This window comes from Peromyscus californicus, unplaced genomic scaffold, assembly GCF_007827085.1.
Source record: "Peromyscus californicus insignis strain IS unplaced genomic scaffold, ASM782708v3 Scaffold_10__1_contigs__length_136768540, whole genome shotgun sequence".
NCBI lineage: Eukaryota > Metazoa > Chordata > Mammalia > Rodentia > Cricetidae > Peromyscus > Peromyscus californicus.
The window spans coordinates 110,704,087-110,731,899 of NW_026294391.1; the positions used below are offsets into that span (position 1 = coordinate 110,704,087).

The 27,813-nt window shown below is 47.6% G+C and overlaps 1 protein-coding gene across 10 annotated transcripts in view; it reads left to right on the forward strand.

The window, feature by feature from the left end:
• Positions 1-27,766, forward strand: part of Bcorl1 (BCL6 corepressor like 1) — a 73,839-nt gene extending 46,073 nt beyond the window's left edge. For 9 of the 10 annotated variants that reach the window (XM_052738957.1, XM_052738974.1, XM_052738949.1 and 6 more), the window contains 6 exons: positions 4,166-4,387; positions 6,648-6,814; positions 7,976-8,121; positions 16,834-16,911; positions 18,017-18,167; positions 22,129-27,766. In XM_052738957.1, coding sequence (XP_052594917.1) covers positions 4,166-4,387; positions 6,648-6,814; positions 7,976-8,121; positions 16,834-16,911; positions 18,017-18,167; positions 22,129-22,411 — 1,047 coding nt within the window. In that variant the 3' untranslated portion in view covers positions 22,412-27,766. The remainder of the gene's footprint in view (positions 1-4,165; positions 4,388-6,647; positions 6,815-7,975; positions 8,122-16,833; positions 16,912-18,016; positions 18,168-22,128) is intronic. The other variant, XR_008218387.1, reaches the window with a different exon arrangement.
• The last annotated feature ends 47 nt before the right edge of the window (positions 27,767-27,813 follow it).

Genomic DNA, 27,813 nt, shown 5'->3' on the forward strand with positions numbered 1-27,813 from the left:
TTTCTTGAGGGTCTAGGTTAGCTGCTTTTTCCAATCTGTCCCCTGTTCCTTTGCCTCTGGAGGAAGCCTAGGTTGGGTACTCACCAGTTAGTTAGGCAAGCATTCTTTGACTCTTTTTCAAAATCACCAGTTCATTTGGTTCTGATGTTCATAACAGTTGGTGTTGGTGTCAGATTCTTCCAGGTACCACTAAAGAAAAAAATAAGACAGTCCTCATGCTGGGTGAGTTTTACATTTGAAGGAAGTGAAGGTCCAGTGTGTACCTATGATAGGTATCTGTCATTGACAACCCCAAATCAAAAGGCCACGTTGGGCTGGTTTGGTTAGTTATGATTTTTACCCTTCTGTCTAGCTTTCAAGTAGGAATTCCCAAATGGTACTAGCAAAGAAAGGATGGATGTTTGTCTTCCCCCACCCCTTCCTCCATCCTCCCTCATGAATCCTTGTTGCAGCTTAGACAAGGCACTCAGGTCTGTTTTGCTCATCTTTTAAAATGGAGCTGATGCTCCTTGCCCTTTCTTGTCTCACAAGGGTGCTTGCGGGGAACAAAGGAGGCAGTGCCTGTGACAGGCTTTGATAACCGTAAAGTGTTCTCTGAGGGTTGGTGTGCATCCTTGCAGTTCAGGCAGAGACAGGAATGAGAGAGGCGGAGGTACAGCATGACAGACTGTGGCCTGGCGTGGCAGGATAGCCGTTCCCTGCAGCCCTTAGATTATGAGAAAGATAAGGGCTCACTGAGGAGTACAGAAACCTGCTTTGAACTAAGTGCCTCTTAGTTCCTGCTGTCACTCTTCTTATTTAATGTATGTGTTTGTGTTGTGTGTATACACATTCATGTGTATAAATGCAGATTCATGCCATAGCACAAGTGTGGGGTCAGAGGACAACCTTGACTGTAGGGCTTTACCTTCCACCTTGTTTGAGACAGTCTCTTTGTTGTTTTCCTGCTACATACACTGGGCGAGCTGGCGTGAAATTTTCGGTGGATTCTTCTGTATCCACCTCCCATCTTCCCACAGAGTGCTGGGTTTATAGGCACTTGTGCCACAACTCCAGCTTTTGTATGGGTTCTTGGGATTCAAACTCAGGTCTCATGCTTGTATGGTAATTGCTTTTACCCACTGAGCCATAGCCCCAGCCCTCCTGTTCTCACTCTTAATTCCTGAGTGCTTCTTGGAGGCAGGCGCTTGTATTCCAGTCATTAAAAGGACTTGTGTGAAGCGACGCAGTGGTCCTGCTTGCCAGAATCAGGACGTGAAAGAAATCTGTCTGCCTCGGGAGGAGCCCTGGTTGTCAGTATGCCTTACAGTCTCTGACTAGGTGCTTTCTGCCTATTTCTGGGATATCCCTGGGAAGTGGGTGAGTAGGCAGAAAACACTGCCACCTTGAAGTAGTTCTGAGAGAGGTAGAGGTCCCAGGGTCCTGCCCCTCCTCACCATCTTTCCTGGACACTCAGATGCCCCATCCCACACAAAGGTAGCCCGCCGCTGGACCCTGAGCAGCACAGTCTTATGCTTCAGTCTGGTTGTTCTGTCTGGCGATGTGTCTGCTAAAACGTTCTCCTGGAGAAGGTTTTGTCTCTCCCCAGGGCCTCCCTTCCTCCCTCTCGCCTTTCTTTCTCTCCCAGTCATCACCACCTGCTCCAGTTGCCCCCATGGCACGGGGCTTTGTAGTTGGAAGCAACGCAGGGGGAGGATTGGGGGACGCTCCTGCAACACTAAAGCGGGGCATTGGCCAAGGGCTTCTTCCCACAGGGGCTCGGAGCCAGGGGGACGAGGAGAGGGGGAGGGGTCCCCTACTTGTTCTCACTCCTCCCCCTCCCAGGCAGCCTGCTTGCCTGCTCTAGCAGCCTGGCCTCCAGAAAGAAATGTGCCCTTTGGAGCCTGGCTTAGCTTAGCAAAAACCTGGGTACATTACCCTGTGTCTTCCAGTCCTGTCATTGTAGTCTCCATCTTCCTGGTGATAAAAACAGTACCATATCCTCATGGTTGGTGCTTTCTTGCTAGCGCTTATACTTCCACCCTTGTGCTATAGAAACTGATCATGACCACTTGTGATCTTCAGATTTACCAGAGGGCAGATTCCCTGGACCTGCATAGTTTATCTGCTAGTGTTCCTTTCTTGACTTTATGTAACTTTCTTGGTAACTTTTCTGACTCCCCGGGGCTTTTTACATGGATAACTTGAATCAAGTCAACACATAATTGTGATGGATAATGTACCCAGCTCTGACTTCAGTGCTGGAAGCAACAAAAGAGAAGGTGACAGTATGAACTGTGTCCCTAAGGAGCTAAAGAACTAGTCGGAGAGCTAGGTGTAGGGGGTAAAGAAAGATTGCTTGATCCCTGAGTTGGATGTCAGCTTAAGCAATGTAGTGAGACACAGTCCTAAAGGACATTTGAAAAGAAAAGAAAAGAAAAACAACCTCACTAGGGGATGCAGACATCCCCTAGAAAACAGCAAGAATATAAGGAAGTGAGGTGTCAGACTAGATTCTAAGTAGGCTCTGGATATGCAGAAAGAGGGCAGTGGGGCTACAGTGTTGTAAAATAGTGTAGAAGACATAGGTTAAATGAAAATTTGATGCTCTGTGGGCTTTGAGTAAATATACGTGTTAGCCCCATTGTGGCATAAAAGATCACTCTAAAACCTAGTGGCTTTACACAACAGTAAGCAAGTATTATTTCATAGTTTCTGGAGCTCAGGAATTCGGGCCAGCTTAGCTGAGCCTAGTGTGGGGTTTTGCATGAGGTTGCAGTCAAGGTGTTAGGGCTACATCTATTTGAAGACTGGGAAGATGTGCTTCCAGTATAGTTCATACATGTGGCTGGTGTGATGATGCTGGCTATTGGCAGGAGGCCTCTTTTCCTTTCCTCATGGATCTCCCCAAAAAGCTGCTGGCTTTCACCACAGAACATGATTTGAGAGAGAATCATACAGGAGCCACAGTGTCTTTGGGGACCTGGCCTTGGAAGTCACCCCCCCCCACACACACACACTTTTGCAACTTCCTGTTAATTACCTAGGTGAGCCTTATCCCATGTGGGAAGGGAGCTACATAAGAGCTTGACTGTCAGGGGTAGCGTTCTCAGAGTCCATCATGGTGGACCCACCCTTAGTCTTCTTTCTGGCTTCGAGTGGATTCATGTCTCTCTTGTCTGCAGGGTATACTTAAACTCTGCTAACGCCCCTTGAGTATCATTCAGTTTCATATCTTAGACTCTCAGCCACGTTCAGCCGAGGCTGCTCCCATCTTTGAATACAGTGGTTCTTTCAGTGCAGTTACTTCAACACAGTTATTCCTCATCTAGAACCCGAGTTTGATATACAAGTGACCTGTACCCCCACAGACCAAGGAGGGTACAGGGAAACAAACATGGGAACCTTCTATGTACCTTCAGTTCAAAATGGGGCAAAGGGAAGCACCCATGGGTCACCTCTGAGGACAGAACTCTTAGAACATTGGTAGTCCATAGCCTTTGTAGTAGTTGGTTATCTCAAAGGCCCTCCAAGGGAGAAAGTAATGCTCAGAGGAGTTAGGTTCTGCTTCAGGTGTTGTAACTAGTGGATGGCAGAAGCAAACTTCAAACCCAGCCCTGTCTGGTTCCAGAGCCTCACAGTTCACTGTTGTAGATGGGCCTGAATATACTCTTAGGCCATGGTATGATGAAAGACGGGGAAAGCCTGTGAGGTTGGATATGGGGGCAGGTTTATACAATAAGAGTGAAGGTATTGAACAGTATGACGAGTCAGACTGCTGTCTCTTGTGTTTCTTTGTTCTTATTACTTACAGACACGGCTTATCCAAAACCTCAGTGACAAGTAGAGGAGGCATGCCAAGTGCTTTAGAGAAGCTGGGCTGTCTCTACCCATTTTTCAGTCCTCCTGCCATGCCATGGCTTATGGGGCTGAGGATCTTATACTCTGAACATCCACCCAAGGAAACGTAGAAGCTTTGCTCATTTGGCCAATAACCTCACATGGCTAGTGACTAGCCTAGCCTTCAGTCTCCAAGCTGACACTAGACTGGGCCACTTGGTGTACTGTCAGTAAAGCACAGCATGAGGGCAGATGTAGTGAGGTGGCTTTGGCAGCCAGATGGCATGGCCATGATGAATTGGATATGTTGCCTAGCCTGACCTAGGACTTCATTTCTTCTTTCCAGAGCAAAGGTCGTTGGAGCCAGCAGAAGACACGCTCTTCTAAATCTCCTACTCCAGTGAAGCCCACAGAACCATGTACACCCTCCAAGTACCGAAGTGCTGGCCCAGAAGAGGCCTCAGAGTCACCCACTGCCCGACAGATCCCCCCAGAGGCACGGAGACTCATCGTGAACAAAAACGCTGGTGAGACCCTCCTGCAGCGAGCAGCTCGCCTGGGCTATAAGGTGAGTAAGCTCTCCCTGAGCAGTCAGGCAGTGGCAGGATGACATTGGCCTGGACCTCAGGGAGCAGCTATGCCGTTGGCTCCTTTGGGGCCTAATTCTGGCTGGTCTCCCTCTGCTGTCAATATGGTCTCTGAGACTGCTCTGCCCCTTGTCTTATCTCAGTATGTGGGAAGGTAAGCTCATTGAAAAGTCAACTCAGGATAAATGCAATTGAAATAGTACACAATAGCATCCGCTACATCCCTAGGCTAGGAAGGGGATTTGTTTTACCTTACCTATGTAGTGGCTCCTCCAACCAAGAGGAACATAGGGCGATTACTGTTCACACTTTAACTCCTGTGGTTTCTCCTCATTTTGACTTTCATGTAGAAGGGGCAAGAGCATGTTCACTAAACAAAGCCAGAGCTAACCCCACTTCCTTATACGTGGGAAGGAGGGCAAACAAAGCAGTAGTCATATTAAGGACTTTGATGTAAGCCTATTCAGGTATGTCTTATTGCAAAGAAAAACCTAGAGTTAGCAATATTAAATGAGATGGCAAGATGTGTACAGTGGATTACCCAGGTGGTAACCCCAACTCCTGGGAGGTAGAGGTAGGCAAATCAGCAGTTGAAAGCTAGCCTCAGCTACATAGTGAATTCAAAGCTAGCCTGGGCTACCTCTGACTATCTCAACAAAAAAAAAAAAACAAGAAAAATTGTGTTCAGTATCCTTTATGACAGTATTTTTGTCTGAGTTCAAACAAGTCTTTTGATTCCCAAGTGCTGAGGAGTGGAAGGACTCCCCCATTTACCTTGATGAATTTACCTGAGGCTGAATGTTGGTATACATTTACATCCCTTTCCACTTTTTGTTGACACACAGATACCCTTTAATATGTATCTTCGCCTTTCTCCATGATGATTTCTTCTGGATTTATTTGTGGATGTGGGTTTAACTACATTCCAGAGTTTGCCTTCTGTATTAGGCTTTCTTTCTGTACCTATAAGTGTACAGACGGCTGTGCAGCTTTCATGGTGCCCCATCAAGCAGCCAGTTTACCTTTCTTGAATATTTAGTGTGGATGTCTGCATGGCTATCAGGGAGACCTGAATATGCACTGATAACCAGTCTCTGCGGAATCAACAAATAGGCGAACATTGGAGAAGCCAAGACCAGAGCTGGAACCTGGTCTGGAGAAGAGTGGGCATCTCTGTTAGTGAGAGTGTAGGAGGTCCACGTAAAGGCAGCAGGAAGCAACAGGCACAGCTCAGGCTCACAGTAGCTTTCTCCACCTGAAAGTGTTGACAGCAGAACAATAGTAGGTACCATGGTCTGGAAGCCAGTCGTCCAAGGGCACTGCCAACCCCCGCCCCAGTTTATTCAGAGCCTTGTCCTAGCCTAGCAGAAGTGCTTCAAGTCACTGGAGTTCCACCTCTGGTCCTGTCACCTTGTCGCTTCAGCCCCAGGAAGGTAGGCATGATCTGAGGCTGAGGGACAGAAGTGTATTGTGGGGCTAGAGATGTAGTTCAGATGCTTTGCCTAGCAAGCACAAAGCCCTGGACTCAATTCTCAGCACTGCATACACTGAGTGGAGTGCTCCATGCCTAGAACCCAAGTATCCAGGAGGCAGAGACAGGAAGAGCTGAAATTCAAGGTCATCCTTGGCTACATAGGGAGTTTAAGGCCAGCCTGGAATACAATGAGACTCTGTCTCAAAACAAGAAAACAAAACGGGAGTTGTGCTTGGTGCAGTGACTGGAATGACCCTATCAAGAACAGACCTCGCTAGGCCTTTAATCCCAGCACATGGGAGGCAGAGCCAGGCGGATGTCTATGAGTTCGAGGCCAGCCTGGGCTACAGAGTGAGTTTCAGGAAAGGCTCCAAAGCTACACAGAGAAACCCTGTCTCAAAAAAAAAGAAAAAAAGAAAAAAAAGAATAGACCTCCCCATCTGTGTCTTTTAAAGCTCAAAAGGTGAGTTCTGGGCATCAGCGAGGCCGCTCTGAGGACCTTACTCCAGTGATCACCACCTAGATGAGTGCTCTTGGCCATAAGAAATGTCTTCCTCGTGCCAAGGGATCAGCTCAGAGCTGGGGCCCTGGCCATGGAGGCTGAGGACTGACTTTGTTCACAGAAGATTTTGCGATGTGTCTTTTGTTCTCACATATAAAGGACAGGCTCTGGGACTTGTCAGACACTTGTGGAGTGGTAAGTCTAACAGGGAGGATTCCAAAAATTAGACTTCTCTTTGCTCACAGAGCTGTCCCCATCCCCACAGGACGTTGTTCTCTACTGCCTCCAGAAGCACAGTGAGGACGTGAATCACCGTGACAATGCGGGCTACACAGCCCTGCACGAGGCCTGTTCCCGGGGCTGGACTGATATCCTGAACATCCTGTTGCAACATGGGGCTAATGTGAACTGCAGCTCGCAGGACGGCACAAGGCAAGAAAGCTGCTCCTCTGCCAAGTCTCAAAACGCAGTTCAGTCCTTCACTGCGGAGGTCTTACTCCAGCTGGGATACTTGCAGCATAGCTAGCTGCTGGTGTCAAAAAGGCCTTTCCAGGAAGCCTTTGAAAGGATTTCTGTGGGCTGAAGGGAGCCATCTTAGAGCAGGAGCTGATGAGTTCCTCGGTGGTCAGTCCATAGTGGACTAAGGGAAGGCTGAACTTGTCCAGGCTTCATCCTGTCCCATGCCAGGTCCATTCAACCTTCCTGAATATCGTCCTGGTGGGCCACTTGTCTCATGTGGAATTGATGCCTTGGGATCAAAGCAGGAAGCTAATCTTGTAGTGACATTCCCGATTTGGTTTTTGTAATTTGGTCTCTGTGCACTTAAAACAATGAGCTACCTGGGTCTGTGAGGTTAGCCTGCTATGTAAAGGCACTTGCCACCAAGCCTGACAGTCTTGGCTTCCCCATGATGGAAGGAGACAGCTGATGCCTGCAAGTTGTCTTCTGACTTCCACACACATATATTACATATATTCACGCATACGCACACACAATAAATAAACAAGTAAGTGCAATGGCATATTAATGCATACACATACACAGTCTAATAGAAACACTCGCTGTGTTTTGGAGAAGTTACATCCACTCTCCTCAGAGGACCTACTTCAGAAAGGTTCCAAAGGATGCTGCATTCCAAGTAGAAGGACCCAGATCAAAATATATAGGCTCTGCTTGGCTACTACCTGGTATGGAGCCTCCCTACACATCCCTGCCCTTGAGCAGTCATCTGGGTCCTTCTTAAACAACCACCCACATCTGCTTTAGTTTTAACTTCCACCTTGTTCTCTGCTGAAGTAGTAGTAGATCTACACTGTGCTCTAGATACTGTCTAAAGATGCAGGGGAACATAAAGGAGAGATAGATATGGGAGAGAAGAAAAAGAGGTACAGAGAAGATAAAGACATGGCTAGATAGGATAAGAGTTGCAGGCCAGGGGTGATTTCTCTTCCCTGAATCTTACCCACGTTGCGTTGAGGATATCCTGAGGTCACCACAGTATCATCTCCCCTCCCCTCCCCCTAATTTGGTAGGCTGAAGCCTAAAAACTCCCCCCTTGAGTACTGTGTCACTGACTCTGTATGACCTCCACAGGCCAGTTCATGATGCTGTGGTCAATGACAACCTGGAGACCATCTGGCTCTTGCTATCCTATGGAGCTGATCCCACACTGGCTACCTACTCGGGTCAGACAGCCATGAAGCTGGCCAGCAGTGATAACATGAAGCGCTTTCTCAGTGGTAAGGATGGACCAGAATTACAGCCAGAATCATCAGGGTTGGCCTTGGACTCCTCAACCTGTGGTGGTGGTGGTAGTGGTGGGGCTCTTCAATAACTCTGTCCTAGACAGCCCCCATGAGGGGTGTCCACCCTCCTCACATATTCCTTCAGTGTCTTAGGAATCTCTAGTTACTTTTAAAAGCCCCTTGCCGTGAGTGTCCACATAACTACCTCTGTTAGGCCCTAACCTCCTACAGGGACTCATTTCACCACTCGGTGTCTGGAGCAGGCCTCCTGATGGGAGATTGGCTATATACTCTTAGCTGGGAGCAAGATACGTTGACCTGTGCTATGAATGGAATGTCATTGGTGGAGAACAGATAATCCCCATTTTGCTGTTTCTGCAGTCTCTCCTTGATTGTGATTAAAGTGGTACATCTGAGACCCTTTCTGAAGCTTTATTCCTCATGGCCCTTTTCCCATGGTAACTTTGATCTTTCCTGTGCATTCCAATATTCCCCTTCTCTCCATTCTCTCTCTCTTCCCTACCCTCCATCTTCTAGGGAAGTGCCATGTTCAGGCCCATAATCGGGGGCAGAAGCCGCCACCACATTGATACTTTTCTCTCGTGGTAGCACTGTGTGTCTGCAGGTAGGCAGGTTGCTCTGACTGAGTCAGTCAGGTGGGATGCAGGAATGAAAGAGGGATCTATCTAGTTTGAGTATGCTCGGCGTCAGTCCCTTCGGACTTTATCGCAGGAACCTTAAACTTTTTGTGACGACATGACTTAGTCCTTGAGGTTGCCTAAGTGATGGGTGCTGCAGCTATGACCCTCCTCACAGGCTTCAGCTGTGCTAGAACAGTCTGTTCCATCCTCTCACCTAAGCTTTGGCCCCATTAGTCACCAACTGTCCCTGCAAAGGATGCAGTATTCGGTTCCCAGGTAGGAAGTCATGCTTACTTAAGAAAGGTTCACTGAGTAGCTATAAATGAAGGAACTAAGAGAACCTGTACTAAAGGTTCCCACGGAAGGGGAAAGAGATGGGGAATACTACTTTATATTGTAGAGGCTGCAAGGAGGCAAGGGGATAGATGACAGGTTACCTAGGGAGGTTTTGACTTGAGCTCAGCCAACCTCCAGACAGGTCCCATTGAACTTAACTAACCCTTGAAGTATAGGCCTCAGGGCTTCCAGCCTGACTGACCTTGGGTGGGGGACTGGAGGCTTCCTTTTCCAGTTCTTTCCCCCTGGCTCTAGGTCCTTGAGCATCTGTTCCTCATGAGACACAGCCACTTAGGGATTTCTTTTCATTAATCACTTAACTTGGACCAATGATGACTGGTACTCACTTTAGCAGAGCCACCCCAAGGGTACAGCGTCTGTAGCATCCTCCCACATGCTCACTCTGTCTTAGATGCACTTTGGATTCCCAGAATCATGTACAGACTAACATCTAGAGTATGCCAGTATAATGAAGACATTTCATGAAGCTTTGTATTTCATAACTTGTCTAATGGGAGGGGAACTCTCTGGCTAGAAAGTGTCCTCTGCAAAGTAGAAGTCAAGTAAATTAATACCTCTGGCTACTTTGTTGAGTAAATGAACTCTCTTTCGTTCCTGACCTCTTCTCTAAAACTCCAAAGGAGTTTAAATGTTGACACCTTTTTTTGGAGACAGGGTCTATGCAGTCATGGCTGTCTTGGAACTTGCTATGTAGACCAGACTGGCAGAAATCCACCTGCCTCTGCCTCCTGAGTGCTAGGATTAAAGGCATGCACCTCTACACCTGATTGACACGATTTTTATTGGCTAAAATGAGAAATAAGCACTTCTTCCCCTATATTTCTATAAACTCATACCAATCTCCTAGATATTCTTTTTAAAAGACTTTTCGAGCCAGGGTCTCATATGCAGCTCTGATTGGCTTAGAACTTGCTATGTACACCAGGCAAGCCTCAAACTCAAGAGGTATGAAGCTTTCTCTTAAATAACATCTACCTGCCTTTGCCTCCTGAATGCTGGCATTAAAGGTGTGTGCCACCACACTCAGCTAAAAAGATTTTTAAAAAAAAAAAAAAGATTTTTAAAACGTGGGGAGGGGCGGGGGGTACATGCATGAATGAATGCCACAGCCTACATGTGGAGGTGGGTGGACAACTTTCAGGAGCTCAAAGTTAGGTCACCAGGCTCATGCAGCAAGCACTTCTAGCCACTGTGACATCTCACTGACATATAGCTAGCCTTTTGACACCCCCTTTCCTAACTAAAGTACTTGTTCTTGTTGTAGAATCCAGAGGAGACTTTCCTAAACTCCAGTACTCTTGCCTATCTGGGCATCTTCATTCAGGTCTCGTCACATGTTTCTCAATTCATGGGTAGGGAGGTCATGCTCCAAGGGAGTGTTAATAGACTGGAGCAACACTTCTCCATGTAAGGGCAGAGCTCTTTAATTAGGGAAAGTTCTAGCAACCTAGACTCAGACCTTGACATGATCCTCCAGTGGAGGCAGGCATTTGTAGGAGCCAGCAGGCCCCCCAGGCAGAGAGGACTTAGACCCCAAAGCTCTTTTGATGAGGAGTGACTGAACAGGTGATAAATAGCACTTTTTTTAAAATGAAGGTGAGATAGCTGTGTGTGGTGTCACGCACCTGAAGTTGAGCACTGACCAGAGGCAGGAGGCTAAGGTAGGAAGATTGCTGGGGTCGTGAAGCTGTCCTGGGTTACACACTGAGTTCCAGGCCAGCACATACTACTTACGTGAGCAACAAGACCCTGTCTTTAAAAAGGCAATGGAATTCATCTAATATAACAAAGTTCAAGTGACTAATTCAGTGACATTGAGCGCATTCATGATGAGTAATCACTGGGGACTCTGGATGCCTCAAACTGAGCAGTCCCTCTCTTCTCTTTCATCCCTGGATAATGCCTCACTGGTTCCCCAGGAACCACAAGGTAGAGTGATATTCATAAGGTGGCAGAGTAGGGAAGCACTCGTCCGATGTTAGACCTTATATCTAGGTGCATATGAATGGAATTTGGACATGTTTATTTATTTGGGCCTTTTGAGATGGAGGTTGTTTTGGTTTTTTGTTTTCAATTTCCACTCACCTGTCTGGCTGCGACATTTAAAAGTGCTCTCCTTTTCATCTTCGAGCACTTGCTTGGCCAGGTGCTCCAGAGATGAATTGTTTCATCCTCCGCTAGCAGAAGCAGAAAATGAAGCAAACCCATGTAGGATGCTAAGGGCTCCATTTTCTGTGGTCATCTGACTTGTACTTCATGCATAGCTTTTCTCACTCTGCAAGGCTCCTCCAGTTCTGAATGGTTTCCTGGGACTGAACTCTTCTAAGTCCCTAAAGGAACATCACTATTTACAGTGTTCCTTTAAGTAAAGGAGAGGGGACTGACTTGGGTTATAAATGTGGACTTCCTTAAGTTGGGTTGACTCCAGCCAAGGCCCATTTCTCCTGAGCTCATGAAGGGTAGTGTAGCACTACTTCATTTCTTCTTCCGTCCATCCATTTACTGAGCTTCTGTTAGCTTCTGGATGCTAAAGGCCACATAGTAAACCCTTTCTTCCTTGTAGGACTTGGAGCATGGAGCTGTCCAAACCCCTAGGAGATCTTTGAAAGGGTTCCCCCTTGCACCAAATTATAGGCCTGTTACTCATTTACCTTTGACCCTTTAGAAAAATGAACAGCATCCAATCTGGCTGAGAAGGAAAACAGACCCCATTTTTCCTCCTCTGTGGGGAAGAACACAGGTTGGCGGGAACTGTGCAGTTTGGGTTGAGGCATTGAAAAGGTATGGGACTTCTTTGCCTTTCACTGATGAAAGGGTTAGCCTTTGACCGTTCAAGGTCACTGAAGCACAGATTTTTGTTTTTCCTGCCAGAGACCTCTATGGTATGACCCCATATCGAAGACATCTCATTTCTTAGTCTTTCTCCTTTCATGTCCTCAGCTGGTGACTTAGCTGCCCGGGAGGGGTGTGAAGGGATGCTAGGCTCTAGAGAAACTACTGGCTGCCACTCCATACATGGGAACAAGGGACTGTGTACCTAACAGTGAGGGACTGAGGGTGCTTTCAATCAAAAGGCATTGAGGTAAGATTCATGTCACATAAAAGTAATGATCACAAAGTGATCAGTTCAGTGGCTTTTAGATCATTTATAGCATTCTCCAGCCACTCCTTCTGTCTAGTTCTGAAACGTTATCATCATCTTGAATAGAACTTTGGACCAGCTAAGTATTTGTTTTCCATCACCTCTTCTTCTCTGCTCCTAACACTTAGCACTCTGCAGTCTTGTCTCTCTGGATTTACCTATTCCAGACTTCATATACATGGAACCCTACAATCTGAGGCTTCTGTGTCTGGCATAATCATGTAGTGTAGTGGTTTCGTGGTCCATCCATATGCTAGCATATTTCAGTACTACATTCCTTTTTAAAATTCATTCCCCCCTGTGTGTGTGGGCGGGGGGGGGGGGGGTCAGAGGATAAGTTGTGGGAATTGAGTCTGTCCTTTCACCATGTGGGGCCCTGGGTTTGAACTCAGATCATTAGGCTTGAGGTACCTTTCACCCATTGAACCATCTATCTGGCCCAATTTTTTTTTTAATTATCTATTTTATGTGCATTGGTGTTGGGTCCCCTGGAACTGGGATTACAGAGAGTTGTGAGCTGCCATGTAGGTGCTGGGAATTGAACCCAGGTCCTCTGGAAGAGCAGTCAGTGCTCTTATCCCCTGAGCCATCTCTCAAACCCTATATTCTTTTTTATTCCTGACTAATAACATGCCATTGTGTGTGTATATATGCCATTTATATTATCTGCTTATTCACGCATAGCCATTTGTACAGTGTCCATCTTGTAGCTTGTCAGTGGTGCAGCTTTGATCATACATGCACAAATACTTGTTTTCATTACTCTTTGTCAGTTATGTTGCATGTGTACCTAGAAGAGAAATGGTAGGCCCAGGGCACTTTCTCACACAAAAGATAAGATCTTGAAAGTTTGGTGGGGGTGGAAGAAGAATGAAAAAAAAGGAAGACCACTCATTTTGATGGTAGTCACATCTGAGGAGTGTGCATCAAAGCTACACCATCAAGTGACTCCTCCCATGTGTTTGCCACTCACAGGCCTGTTCCAACTTTAGCATCTTTGCTCATGCCGGTTGACTTTGGGCTCTCTCAAAAAGGCAAGTTCACCTGTCCAAGACAAAGCTTTGCAGGCAGTGGAGAGAATTAGAGGAATGTGCCGTGGGCTCTGAAGGCAGTTCCTAGTGAGGAGCCCCAGGAATGTGAACTTGGCCTGTTCTCATGGAATCCTTGTGTGACTTGGGGGTAGGGGGAACAGGGACAGCAGAGTGCTTATGTTTTGGCATGCTGCTTAAGCAAGCACTTTGGTGTCTCACTTTATAGTAATTCTCTCCTTTTCCTTCTTCCTCCTCTCCCTCCTTCCCTAGTCCATAGTGTTTCCCAGGTACCAAGCCCTGGACTTCCAGCACAGGAGATACAATAGTGAACAAAATAGACCTGGTTCCTCCCTTTTTTTTTTTTTTTTTTTTTTTTTTTAGGTTTTTCGAGACAGGGTTTCTCTGTGTAGCTTTGCGCCTTTCCTGGAACTCACTCTGTAGCCCAGGCTGGCCTCGAACTCACAGAGATCCGCCTGGCTCTGCCTCCCGAGTGCTGGGATTAAAGGCGTGTGCCACCACCGCCCGGCAGTTCCTCCCTTTTTAAAAACAAGGGCCTCCTTTCCTTTATTTCCCATGAGACAAAGCACAGGACTAGACTCATTCTAGATAGACATGGACCCAGCAGATGCTTCTGGAAGGAAGTCCTGTCTCGGGTACTACAGTGTATAGAAGAGTGGGGGCTGTCCGCAGGGCTTCAGGTTTGATATGTCGTGTGCAGAGGTCTAATCTACACAACTTAGTTCCCCCACTCTGCTACCTTCCCTGGTGCCTTTCCAATGGGAGCAGCTCTTCATGTCCCAGAAGATGGCTAAGAAAGGCTTGCCTTTGGTAACTTGTATGAACAGATAGTTCTTGGCCCAGAACGGAGGCGGTGTATGGTAGTGGTACTTTTCAGTGGAGGAAACAAGCTGCACTCCTTGGGGAAATAATTGCCAACTTCCTCCTGGGATTGGCTTTGCAGGCGGTCACCCTTACCTCCTTGTGTTCTTTGGACTCTCTTCTTTCCTGTTGCCTAGGTGCTACTTGAGAGCTGGTAGCAGTCACCCACAGCTTAGACAGCCTGCTAATTGTACTATTTGGCACACGGGCAACTTCTGAACTGTGCACTCTCAGACAGCACACATAATTTTGTCAGGAAAGCCAGTAGGGCTGCTTTGTATCTGCGTGGGAATACGAGGTGAACCCGTTCACTAACTGATGCCTAGCTAGGAAACAAGGAGGCTGAGGGTGACCTAGGGTCCATCTTGAGAGCAAGGAAACAAAAGGTAGGTTTTTAAGTTTGGGTTTTTTTCCTGAGATAGGGTTTCTCTGTGTAGCTTTGGTTCCTGTCCTGGATCTTGCTCTGTAGATCAGGCTGGCCTTGAACTCACAGAGATCTGCCTGGCTCTGCCTCCAAGTACTGGGATTAATGGCGTGTACCACTGCCACCCCCGCGGTTTTTAAGTTTTAATTGTGGTAGTACATACATAGAAGATCTTCGACTTTAACCACTTTAGACAATCGAGTGATGGGATGTTGTCAATTCACAGTATCGTGTTACTATCACCATATCTGGTTTCAGAACATTTTTTTATCATCACAGGGAAACCCCAGCTCTATTCTCAGTACTGCCCTCCCCCAACACTGACATACTCAATCTGCCTTCTGTCCTTTTTTTGTTTTGTTTTGTTGTTCAAAACAGGGTTTCTCTGTATAACAGGTCTGGTTGCCTTGGAACTTACTCTGTAGACCAGGCTGGCCTTGAACTCAGAGATCTCCCTGCCTCTGCCTCTCAAGCACTAGGATTAAAGAAAGGCATGTGCCACCACTTCTTGACATTAAAAATGGGAAGGTTTACCATGGTTTTTTGTTTGTCTGTTTTTAAATTTTTTTTCTGCTTTCTGTCTTACTAGCCTTGCCTAGTCTGGACATTTTCTTGAGATGGAATTATATAATATGTGGTCTTTGTAACTAATTCTTACACTTAGCATCATGTTTTCAAGATTTGTCCATGTGGCATTGGTACTCTGTCCTTTTATGTGGCCTTTTGTGTCTGGCTTCTTTTAGTTACCTATGTGGCCTTTTGTGTCTGGCTTCTTTTAGTTACCATCTATGTTCCTTTTTATGGTTTAGTAATATTCTTATTTATCCATTCATTGGGCATTTGGGCTGTTTCCAGCTTTTGACCATCGTGAATAGAGCCATGTCCATTCATGAGCATAAAAATTGTGTTTGTACACCTGTCTTCAGTTTTTTTTTTCATGTGTAAGTATTTGTGTCACCCTATGTGGGCCACATCACGTATGTAGAAGTCAGTGGACAAATTATGGGGTGTTGGTGCTCTCCTTGCACCTCGGAAAGCAGAATCTGGTTTTGTTGCTCTCTACTCCAGCCTGGCTCATCTGTGAGCGTTCGGTTGATTCTCCTGTCTCCACTTTGGGCCTTGTCATTGGAGTTCTGGGACTATAAATGCTTCCTGCCACAGCCAGTTTTTTCCATGCCTTCCAGTGAGCAAACTCATGTCACCAGGCTGGTGCAGCAGGCACTATTACCTGCGGGGCCATTCTCTAGCACCTTGTCTTGAGCTCTTTGGGGTAGAAGCAAAAGGGGTTTGCTTTGGTTTTGTTGAGACAGGGTTTCTTGTAGGTGGCCCAGGCTAACCTCAAGCTTGATTCTCTTGCCTCAGCCTTCTGAGTAGTAGGGATTACATATGTGTGTGCTGCCATGCCTAGCTTTACTTTTATGTGTGTTTTTTTTTGAGCTGTAAATTAAACTTAGAATCTTTCACATGCTAAGCATACATTCTACCACTGAGCTCCACCCATAGCTGCTTACCTTACTTTAAAGAAGATAGATCACGATTGAGCACATTAATAGGTGTAGGATTCTGCTTGTAGAGGAATGTCCTGTGCCTTTTGAAGCTGAGGTCCCCAAGCTACATGCCTTCGGGCTAATGTGTAAAAAAGAGAAGAGGCCCAGTGGGGACTGGAGACTGGACATGTCACAGCTTCTTCCAGCCACCTGTTGACATACAGGAATGCAGAGGCAATATTGCCAGAGCTTTGGATTTTTATCTATTTTCTTAAGTAAAAAGTTGGGAAGCCCAGCTGGAGGCTGGAGATGGCTCAGAGGTTAGGAGCACTGGCTGCTCTTTCAGAGGTCCTGAGTTTGATTCCCAGCAACCACCTGTAGTGAGATCTGGTGCCCTCTTCTGGCATGTAGGCGGAACATTGTGTACATAATAAATAAATAAATTAAAAAAAAGAAAGTAAAAAGTTGGAAATCTAATTTTTAAGTGAAATCTCCCAGTTTTAAAATACTGGAGGCTGTTTTTTTTTTTTCTTAAAAACTAGGCCATATATCATAGGTGGGCTACATGGGGCTTCTGCCTGCCTGTTTGCAATCTGTTGTGAGCAGGAAGTGGAAGGAAGTGGACTTCTTTCCTGTCACCCCTGGTCCCTCTTGTGGCCTTCCCCCCCCCTTCCCCTCTCCCCAATCCCACAGGGATAATCCTCCAGATTTCCTCCTTGTCTCACACCTTCTCTTCCTTCCTCAGATCACCTCTCGGATCTTCAGGGCAGGGCAGAGGGCGATCCTCGAGCATCCTGGGATTTTTACAGCAGTTCTGTGTTGGGTAAGCTCTAAGTGGGAAGAATCACGGGGGACTGGGTATGGGTCACCAGTACTTCTTGAGTAGGAGTCCCACTGTGGAGGCAACTCTTCCTCCCCTGGTAGTAGCTTATAGGCCCTTTTAGCCCTTCCCCCTCAGACTCCAGTCACTAATATGAAGCCTGAGATGCCACAAGGATTTGCATAAAATCATCCTCCCTTGCCTTCTACCACTCCCCACCCTGGGTGCTGTGTAAATCCTGGTGTTAACCTCTTTGGATCGTGCTCACACTGTAGAAAGTGTCGAGCCCTCATGTGGCGACTTTTATTCCCTCTCACTATGCCCCTGTGATGGCAGCCCTTGTTTTTGTTTTATTTTCTTCTCTGGGTTTGGTTTTGTTTTCTTTTGCTCTGTTTTTGAGATAGGGTGTTACCATGTAACTCTGGCTGACCTGGAACTCAGAGATCCTTCTGCCTCTGCCTTCCAAGAACAGGGATGAACGAGGAGAGCAGAGATTAAAGGTGTGGGCCACCACACAGGGCTCAGCCCTTGTTTTTGAGATTGCTGGTGTCCTGAGCCCTTAACCCTCTGGCCCAAACACCACGAAGCAGGAAGATCAGCACACCTTTGTCTGTGATCATCCAGCATTTGTCTAATATGAGCCAGGGGCTGAAGATTAAGAGCAGGTTGGGCTGAAATGCTGTGTGCCACACCCAAATGATTGGTTGGGCAAAGGAACCTTCTGAGTCCCAGTTCTTGAGGATCAGGCAGTGAGATGGCTTAGGGAGGCTATAGCCAGAGGATAGGTGCTTTGCTTTACTGTAGTCCTTGACTAGTATCTTCTGTCTTCCATCTGGAAGAGCTGAGCTGTCATCTTTTCAGAGTACTTTGCTTTTTCTAATCAGAGGGTGGAGAAGGATAATGGACTTCTGGCCACAACACATTTCCTTCCAAGAGCAGAACTTTCATGTACCCTCTCAAGGATGTGGGCCCAGAGTCCATCCAGCCAGGACTTGTGGCCTTGCATTTATCTCCTAAGCAGCCTCTTTGTATCCCTTTTTCTGGCTGGAGCTTTTTCCTCCCTTCAGTTTTATGCTTATAGCTGATCCCCTGGCTACTCACTTTACAGAGAAAAAGGACGGGTTTGCCTGTGACCTCCTCCATAATCCTCCTGGGAGTGCCGAGCAAGGAGACGATTCAGAACAGGATGACTTCATGTTTGAACTCTCAGACAAGCCTCTTCTCCCTTGTTACAACCTCCAAGTGTCAGTGTCCCGTGGGTAAGTGTCTGAGACGTCTACAGGGATTGTGTCACGGTGTCCTGGCAACCCCTGGCCCACCTCCCAGGGAAGGAGGAGCTCTATGAAGGAGGCAAATGCAGCCTGGGGAATGAGTGCTGGAGCAGAGGAAAGATGCCCTGCTCCTCCAGACCAGATGGAGTGAAATTTACATCCAAACTCAGGGTTCACAGATCTCTAGAGCTGCTACACCTTGGTTATTAACTCGCATTTCCAGGCCCCCAAATCTGAATAATTTTTTGCACTGTTACTATGTGTAGGCGATAATCTGGGAAATATTTGGAATGATGAACTATTAGAATCTCTGGAACATTTTTTGTGGTTTCTGGGGATAGCTAGACAGAATATTTGCAACTGAGATTCTTGGAAAAGCCAAGGCATATGGTTGCCATAGCTCTGGATCCACTAGGATCCTTAAGCAATCCACAGCACAGGCTCTCATAGCCTTAAAACCAGCAAGGTGATCAGCACTGCTGGTTCAGGTGACTTGTGCCTAGTATAGAGGAGCCCCATCCTTTGGAGACTAGAGTATAACCTGACACCTGGTATTAGACTGAGCCCAGCTGAGTCTTTGTTGATTCAGAATTGACTGAATTCTGACTCAAGGAGTTTGTCAGCCTTCAGGACTATGGCTTTTGATACGTTCTCCAGTGCATCAGCATGTGGAAATGCTAGGTAGGTGAACAAGAATACTGGCTCAGGACACTGGAGAGATGGCTCAGCCGTTCGGAGAACTTAGGGCCCAGATTTGAATCCCAGCGCCCACATGACAGCTCACAACGATCTATAACTCCACTTCCAAGGGATCCAATGCCCACTTCTGGCCTCCACAGACCAGTCACATATGTGGTGCACATGCATGCATGCAGGAAAACCCTCATGATATAAAGTAAATACATTTTTAAAATGCAGGATCAGTTGCCCTTATTCTTAGCCTCCTTGTTCTTCTGGGCAGCAGCTGATCCCAGGGTAGGGGCTGGGCCTCTGGGATATAGTGTTGCACAGTTAATTAATTCCTTCAAAGTATTCAGCACCTCCTTCTCTGAAACAGGATCTTAGGCCACAGGCAGTAAAAGGACCAGAGTAGTTTGCTTTAGGTACAGACCGAACATGGACAACCAAGGGCCACATGCCACCCCATAAGCCAGGGGGTATGGGTGATTTGCCTGCAGAGGCCAGAAGAGGGCATTGGATTTCCTAGAATTGGAGTTAGAGACAGTTGTGAACTGAGTCACATGTGTGCTGGGAATTGAACCCAGGTCCCCTGGAAGAGCAAATAGTGTTCTTAACCATTGAACCATCTCTCTGGCCCTTTTATCTTCATTCTTTGAAAAAGATTGTTCAAGTATATGGTATTGATTGTCACTTTCTCTTCTTAGCCTAGAACACTCCATTCCCTAATTTTATAATGTGACAGACAGACTTTGCTATCATGTGGAAGAAATGCTGAATTTTAGGGGAGAGGAGTATGAGTCTAAATAGGTGAGGGTGGGTTTTTTTTGTTTTGTTTTGCTTTGTTTTTGATACAGGGTCTCTATGTAGCCCTGGCTAGCCTAGAATTCACTAGGTAGCCCAGGCTGACCTCAATCTACCTGCCTCTGTCTCCCAAGTGCTAGAATTAAAGACTTGAGCCACCATGCCCAGCTAGATAGGTGTTTTAAATACTGTATAGAGTGATTGATTTCATAACCATGTTTTATGCACTGGATCAAACCTTGAGATCCACAGCACAGACAATTCTAGCCTTTGAAAAACTCAGCCGAGTGTAGTAGACAGATAAGTATGCAATTAACTTTAATAAAAGACTAAATGTTCTAAGCAGGCTTATTATTGTAAAAAGAATGTCGAGTGAAAAATAAAAAGTCCAGTCCATCTTGATCTCTATTCCTAGGCACCAGAGAAGAGGACAGTTTATGTTGATTTTGTAGCCTGTTGGAAATACCATACTAGGGCTGAGAACCAAGTGTCATGAGGCCATAGAAAGAAGATGGACTGAACACGAAGTTTCTTTGAGGTTTTGTAGGTTTGAAATGGCATCTGAGCTGGGCTAAAGAAGGACAGGTATAGGGACGGCATGGGCAAAGGCATTGCAACAGAAAGCGCAAGCCCGACATGATGCCAGCGCACGCCTTTAATTCCAGTGCTCAGGAGGTAGAGGCAGGCCGATCTCTATGAGTTTGAGGCCAGCCTGGGCTACAGAGCAATTCACAGGTGAGCTAAGGTTATATAACGAAGTCCTCTATCTCTCAGAAAAGGGGAGCTGGAGAGATGGCTCAGAAGAGGTTAAGAGCTCTGGCCTCTAGGACCTGTGTTCAACTCCTGGCACCTACATGGTAGCTCACGGTTGTCTGTATGTAACTCCAGTTACAGGAGATCTCAAACCCTCTTCTGCAGGCACCAGGTGTGTACATAAAGCACAGACATATATCAGACAAAACATCTATAAACAACATTTTTAAAAATTACCTGGTAGGACAGGGGTGCAACGTGGTGAGTGTACATGGGGGAGTTGGAGATTGAGTTGAAGAGGTTGAACTGGGGTCATCTTTGGACAGTCTGTCTTAATATCATGCTAAAGAATAAGAACTTGCTGGATGACCTGGAACTAACTTTGTAGACCAAGCTGGACTCAGATTCACACAGATTTTCCTGCCTCTGCTTCCCAAAGGCTGAGATTAAAGGCATGTGCCACCTATCTGACTATTATTTTATTTTTAATTATGTGTGTTATGTGTGAAGTTGCATGTGGGTATGTGCACATGAGCGTAGGTACCCAAGAAGGCCAGAGATGTCAGATCTCCTGGAGTTGCAGTTATGAACCACCCGATGTGGGTGCTGGCAATTGAATTTGAGTCCTCTAGAAGATATTCAGGTATACTCTCAACCACTGAGACCCAAGTTGGTATTTTTTTGCTGGAAGCACGGAAGAGCCATTGAAGGCTATTCAGGGAGAGAATGGAGGACAGATTTTCATTTTTGAAAACAGGATCCGAGGGCCTCTGAGAAGCCTTTACCTATGTTCTTGGGTATGTCTTACTTTCTGCTCAGCACCTTTTTTTTTTTTTTTTAACCTTCGTACTTAAGCCTGTATTAAAATAGCTTTAGTAGTCCCCTCCCCCTTCAAGAGAAAGGATTCAACAGGGACCGAGGGAGCAAGTGTAAGGCTGGTGCAGTGTAGCACAGCCCGCAAGTGGCAAAGGCTGGGGCTGAGAGAGTAGAGTGGCTATGAGGAAGAACTGTAACCTGGGACCACTAACTCGAGGAGAATGGAAGTCCATGGAAGTGCTTGGCTGGTGACCGGCCTCCACAGCACCCTCCCAGCTGTGCTGAGGCTGCCGCCCAGTCAGATGTGCTCCACAAGGGCAGACTGGCTGTAATGGGAGCCCTGGGCCTGCAGAAACACTGGTGCTGCTGCTGCTGCACTGGAGGAAAAAAGTTGTCTAATGCATTCCAGAGCCAAGGAGAAATGCCTTTTGGATTACCCGCAGTTGAGGCCTTTCTCCACAGCTCCACCTCCACGAGGGAAGGTCTAGGAGGACAAGTGAGGAAGAGTGATGTCAGGAGAGAGAAGCTAGGCAGGGTTGCCTGGAGTCGGGGTCAGGAACAAGTGGTCCCAGCAGATAGGAAAGGCCAGGCCATGGGGGAACAGGCTAAGGCCCCAGGGAAAGCAAGCCCTGAGAGAGCTGTTTCCCCAGGCTTGCCCTTTATGGAAGAGCTAGCCCATGGGGTGAGTGAGTACTCAAGGATGTTCAGCTAGAAGCTGGGGCAGGTATTGTGTTGTCCCAGCCTCATCCCAGAAACCTGTGCTTTCCTGGGAGGTAGCAGCGAGTCTCAGAAGTATGGGAGTGGGGGTCACTTGGTCCCCTGGCGTTCTGTGGTGCTTCTGGGGCCCCCACCCTTCCTCCTGAGCCTGCTTCCCTAAACTCCACCTTTATCTCTCCAGACCCTGCAACTGGTTCCTCTTCACCGATGTCCTGAAGAGGCTGAAGCTTTCCTCAAGAATCTTTCAGGCCCGGTTCCCGCACCTTGAAATCACCACCCTGCCCAAGGCCGAGTTCTACCGGCAGGTGGCCTCAAGTCAGCTGCTGACCCCTGCTGAGAGGCCTGGGAGCTTGGAGGACAGATCTCCCCCAGGTTCTTCTGAGACTGTGGAGCTGGTGCAGTATGAGCCAGAGCTGCTGCGGCTCCTAGGGTCTGAGGTGGAATATCAGTCTTGGAGCAGTTGACGGAAACAGCCCCTCCCCCGTTCTTCTTTCTTCTCCTCCGAGTTCACCCTTCCCCCACCGCCTATGTCTCCCCCACCAAGCACCAGACTGCAGAATGAGGCAATAATACGGACCAACAAGAAGCCGCCTTATCAATGCCAGCATTAGTGACTGGATTTTTGTTTCGTTTTGTTTTTTGGGTTACAGTTAGTTCTCATCTCCCTGTTGTTGTGGTTGGTGATGGGGGTGGAAAGTTGAACTCCACTTCTGAAGACAAGAGGTCTGGAGATGGTGGAAGGTGGCACCAGGGTCCCTTGGACTGGCTTCTATGCTTATGACCAAGACCAAACATGGACCTGGGTGGCTGTGGCCTGTCCTAAGGAGAAATGAGAAGAGCCCAAATCTCTCGAGTGCCCCTCCCTATCTCCCTGTTCTCTTCTGTCTTCCATAGTATTTATTTTATTAGTATTTAATTTGTATTGTTTCATTGGTTTCTGATAAGTCTGTATCACTGTGACGATTTGAGACAACTTGTTGTATTGAGGGACTTTCTTTACCTCCTTTCCTTTTTCTTTCTGGATAAGCTTTGGGGATGCTCCCTCCCTCTAAGAAAATTATTCCCAGGTAGTCTTTCCCCAGTTGGGGAGGGAGCAGGGTGAGGAAGGCTAGGGGGACATCATCATATGACTAAACATCCTGGCTGCTGCTGGCCCAGAGCTGGGGGGCTGGGGGCAAATCCCTGGCCTTTGGTGCTCCCCCACCCCCTGCCAGTTTTGCCCTACCCTGCCCTTTGTAGCAGCTCTGCCATCTTGAGATTAGTGTGTACTGAGGAGAGGGTTCCTGAGTTACTCTAATAAAGGCAGGTTGAGAATGGGCCCCAGGGGTGAGGGTGCTTCCCTCACACTGCTCTGCTCAGAGTGCACAGGGTGAAGTTATCCTGGCATCTTTTGCCCTGTACCCATCCCCTCCTTGCCTCACCCTACCTACCCTGGGCTCCCTCCCCATCTTGAGATACTGAGCCTTTTCACCTCCCAGCCTTTGCCCTGCCATCCCTACCACAGAAGTCCGGCCCCCTTTCCCCGGCTCTCCGACTCTCCTCCTTTGGAGTCCGCAAAGGGCCCTGGGACTGACTAGGCAAGGGCAGAGGCTAGTCTCTAGTCCGGCTCCACACCCACTTGGGGACTTGGAGCTGAGTGAGTGGCTCATGGGCCTCAGAAGCCTAAGTGTTAGATCTGTTATAGGAGAGTGGGGGGAGGAGGAGCTTGGGTTGTTTCCATGGCCCCACCCCTCCATACCATCGTCTTTCCCACTCTTCTTATTTTTCTACCGATTGCTATTTTTCCGAACAATCCTTGTAGAGAGTATGTACCATCGAAAGGCAGGAGGGCCTTGCTGTGGTTGGCTCTGGATGGAGATGGTACAGTTTTATTGTACAGGTGCTAAACAACAACAAAAGAAGAAAATGGAAAAAAAAGACAAAAAAGAAAAAAAAAAGCCAGTTTGGGGATGGGACAATCTGTTCTCTGGAGGCTCCTGACCCATTTAGGAGCATTGTTTCTTTTAACTGTGTGTGATTTTGTTCCCATGGGGATTTTCTGGGCCCCCTTCTGTAGGACAGCTCCACCATCCTGCCCAATTGGTTTTGAACAATTGTTTTCCCTTTTTAACAACAACAAAGTTTTATATATATATATATATGTGTGTGTGTGTGTGTGTGTATATATATATATACGTACACACACACACACACATATATATATATATAAAGTTGAGGGGGTTTGGACTTCAAGTTTCTTTGTTGTGTTGGGATTTACGATACTGTGTGGTTTATTTTGTTTTCTGTTGGCCTTTACTTTGTTTTGCATTTGGGTGTGTACTCTGGCTGCCCTTTATGTTTCGTTTTCAGCCACTGGCTGAGGAGTCAAAAACACTTGCATACTGAAAAACCTGTGTCAGGGCCTTTGTCTCCTGTCTTCACACTCCTCCTCTTGGTGGTTTTTGGGGAGATACGTGGTCCCTACGGATACAGTGGGTGAAGGCAAGGCAAGACAGAGCGTTGGGTCATTAGGTCGGGGTGGGAATCTGGAAAGGAAGGATGGGCATGTCCCAGGGCCCCTGCCCACCTGAGTGTAAAATGGTCAACTTGGGGTTGCCTTCACCTGATGATGTGGGAAGAGCATTCCTTGTTTGCAACTGGAGTAACAGGAATAGGGGAGAGGCCCCCTATGGGTGCTGGGTGGTGGTGCGGTCCTCCCTAATCCAGTCGGAAATTATCTGCCCGCTGATTCCTCTTCATGCTGGGACTATCCACCTGGCTACACTGTAATTCCCCAGCCTGCCCTTACCCTTGCTAGCCTTCACTGCTGTACCAGTGCCTTACCTGCCCACATGAGCAGTGCTGGCTCTCCATGATTCTAGTTTCCAATGACCTAGCTATAAATGCAAGACACCTGTCCCTGGTTTTACAATTACTCCCACTTTTCGATAAACAGAAGTTAAAACTGTCTGCAGGCCCCAGAATGTGTCTTTGAGTGAGAGATTTTCTGAAGGTCTGGATCCTACAAACTTTTAAGCTCTGTGTCTTTGGGGCCTCTCACTGTAGCTTGAGTGGGCAGGCCATAGGAATGATGTGTCTGGCTTCTTGGAGTCCAGTCATTGTCCAGGAGTAAACTTAAGTGCTCTCCTTACCCACACCTCAGAAACTTGCTTCTGCTTGAGTCTGCCCACATACAGGAGCACAACACTAATCTGCCTCACTGCTGTTCCCCTCCCCACTTTCTGATCACAGGTCATCCCAAACACCCCATAGTGTTTCCAATTTCAGGTCCATCCTCTATTTGAAACTTGCAATAAAAAGGCAAGCATACATGGTGGCACATGCCCATAATCCCAGCTTGAGGGAGTGGGGCATTGAGGCAGATGGATTGCTGTGAATTCTAGGTCAAGCCAGGGAGATATGGCAAGACCCTGTCCCAAAACAACAAGCAAGGTGTGGTAATGCATGCCTGTAATCCCACTTCTCTGAAAGACAGAGGCAGGAGGATTTGAGGTCAGCTTGGGCTACACAGATGAGACCTTGTCTCAACAAAAAGGAACTTGCAGTTCAGAAGTCAGGCATGTCAGGAGGTTACAGAAGCCATGTATGTTGTGGTTTGACAGTATTCAGATAGGCCCAAAATGCTGTGGGAGCTCAAAGGGCTGGACAAGGGCACCTGGATGATTGGAACACATGGCCTGGGAGAGATGACGAGTGGTGTATACTTAGTATAAATAGTTGTCAGGGGGTGATGTTTGGATTGAGGGCACAATCTGAGCAAAGGCTTGGAGAGGAGAATTTTTAAAAGAGTCAACAGCAGTTTCATATTTTCATGCTTAGGGGTTTTTTTTACCCACACATTAACTGGAGACCATTGTCAGGTTATGAGAATCAAGGCTGGAAGCATGGACTGATACTAAAGCTAGTGGCCTCTTAAATCTGGGGTTAGACAGTTGTGAGCTGCCATGTGGGTACTGGGAATTAAACCGGTGTCCTCTGGAAGAGCAGCCAGTGCTCTTAACTGTTGGGCCATCTCTCCAGCCCCAGCTGGTGGCCTCTTAATTAAAAGTTCTTTGAGTGCTTTCCTGTGTGGAATAGGGAAGAGCTAATACCGCTCACTACTGTGCACCTTGCTTGAGAGCCTAATCTTTCCAGTGGGCGCTCAGTTTACCAAACTCTGGATAGATGAGACTTTATAAAGAACAAAATAAGAGTTTTGCTGAAGTCAGTTCCCCCTGTGCCAATGTCAGTTAGTATTGATCTTGCCAGGATGGTCCTCTTCTGGTGTTGAAAGCATCCCTATCAGCTTCTGGATTTTCATGCCTGGTCCCTAGATGATAGAGGTGATGGAGAGAGGTGAACTGGGCAGTACGTTGCCGCTTTCATAATCTGGTCTAATAAGGAAGTCTGTTAGGCATTTTATTGTGTCGGGTCTTGACGTGTTTTCAAAGAGTCAGGTATGCCCAAGGCATCCTGGACCACTATAAGGGAGTCACCAAATGTTCAGGCATGCTGGATTCAGGAGGGCAGGCCTGGTTCTATGTTTCCCCCTTAGAGGGATAGTTTCCACTATTAGGGGGGCCCCCGACCACTGGATACATGATCCTCCCAGGCTCAGGGCCCCTCCTCCCGGAGCTTGGGTTCAAGCTGCAGACACATGCCTCGATCATTCTCCCATTTCAAGAGAGAAAGTGGTGGTTCATGAAAGTGTCGCTAGACAGGCCAAGGAGAGAGGAGCATTAGATCTAGGGCCTGTCGAGGGATTGGTGATGGCCCGGAGCTTGCTTTTGCTGTTCTAGGGAGAGTGCAGGGAGCCAAGGAGGCCAGCAGACTCTTGCTCACCTGCGAGAACGTGAGGCTGGGGGCGGGGCCAGGGAGCGGTTGGCCAATGAGGAGGAGACATTTCGTGGACAGCTGAACTCTCCTGGGAAGGAAAGAGGACCGAGGGTAAAGTTCGAAGCTCCAGAGCTAGGGTGGTTGTCGGCGGGAACCAAAACCTCCCAGGGAGTCAGAGAAACATGGTCAAGGGACAGGAAGACGCCCGCTTAGCCCGATCCTCTGGGAGCGGTGGGCCACGCCCTGGCCGCCCCTCCCTCCCCGGGCTCCGCCTGGCTGGCCCACCACCGCCGGCTCCACAGCGCCACCTGCTGGATATTGGCTTCTATATCCGGCGCACGAGGCACAGGCGAGAGGAGGCAGCTGAGGCTGGGAGCCCAAAGTTGGCTCACCCTGGGACCAGAGACTCCAAAGCCCTAGGCAACTGCCTTTCCGAGTACAGTCAGCAAGCTTGTGACCATCAGAAAAACTTGTTTGTCCCCGCCCGAGGAGGGGGTGGGGGAGTGACATTTCTACCTCAGTTCCACCCAGGGATGAGGAAATAGTGCTGATGCAGTCGCTGGAAGGGAGACAGTGGCAGTTGTTTGGGAGTCACCTGTCAGCAAAGCATATTCGAAAGCAACTCTGAGCTCCTGGTGAACCCAACGGTAAATAAACATGTGGGTAAAGGGAGTAGCTGCCTGAAATGTTGTGTGATGGGTCAAAATCCTGTAGTAGGGGCCGCGGATGTAGCTCAGTTGGTAGAGTGTTTGTCCAGCATACAGGAAGCTCTGGGTTCCATCTTCAGCACCAAATAAACGGTTTTGGCAACGAATGTATGTAATCTCAGAACGGGGTCACATAGTCAGGGTGGGCTCCATGAGACCCCCCCCCCTTCCCCCAATGACATCAAAACAAAACATTGTGGTAGGATTGGCCTACCTGTCCTCTTCCTGCTGTCATGCAGAAGGTTGCACAATTGGAATCTGGACTCATTCATCTTTTCAATAAACATTTATTGAGCACCTACTGTGTGTCAGGCACTGTGGCTAGGTGCTGGGGATACATCATT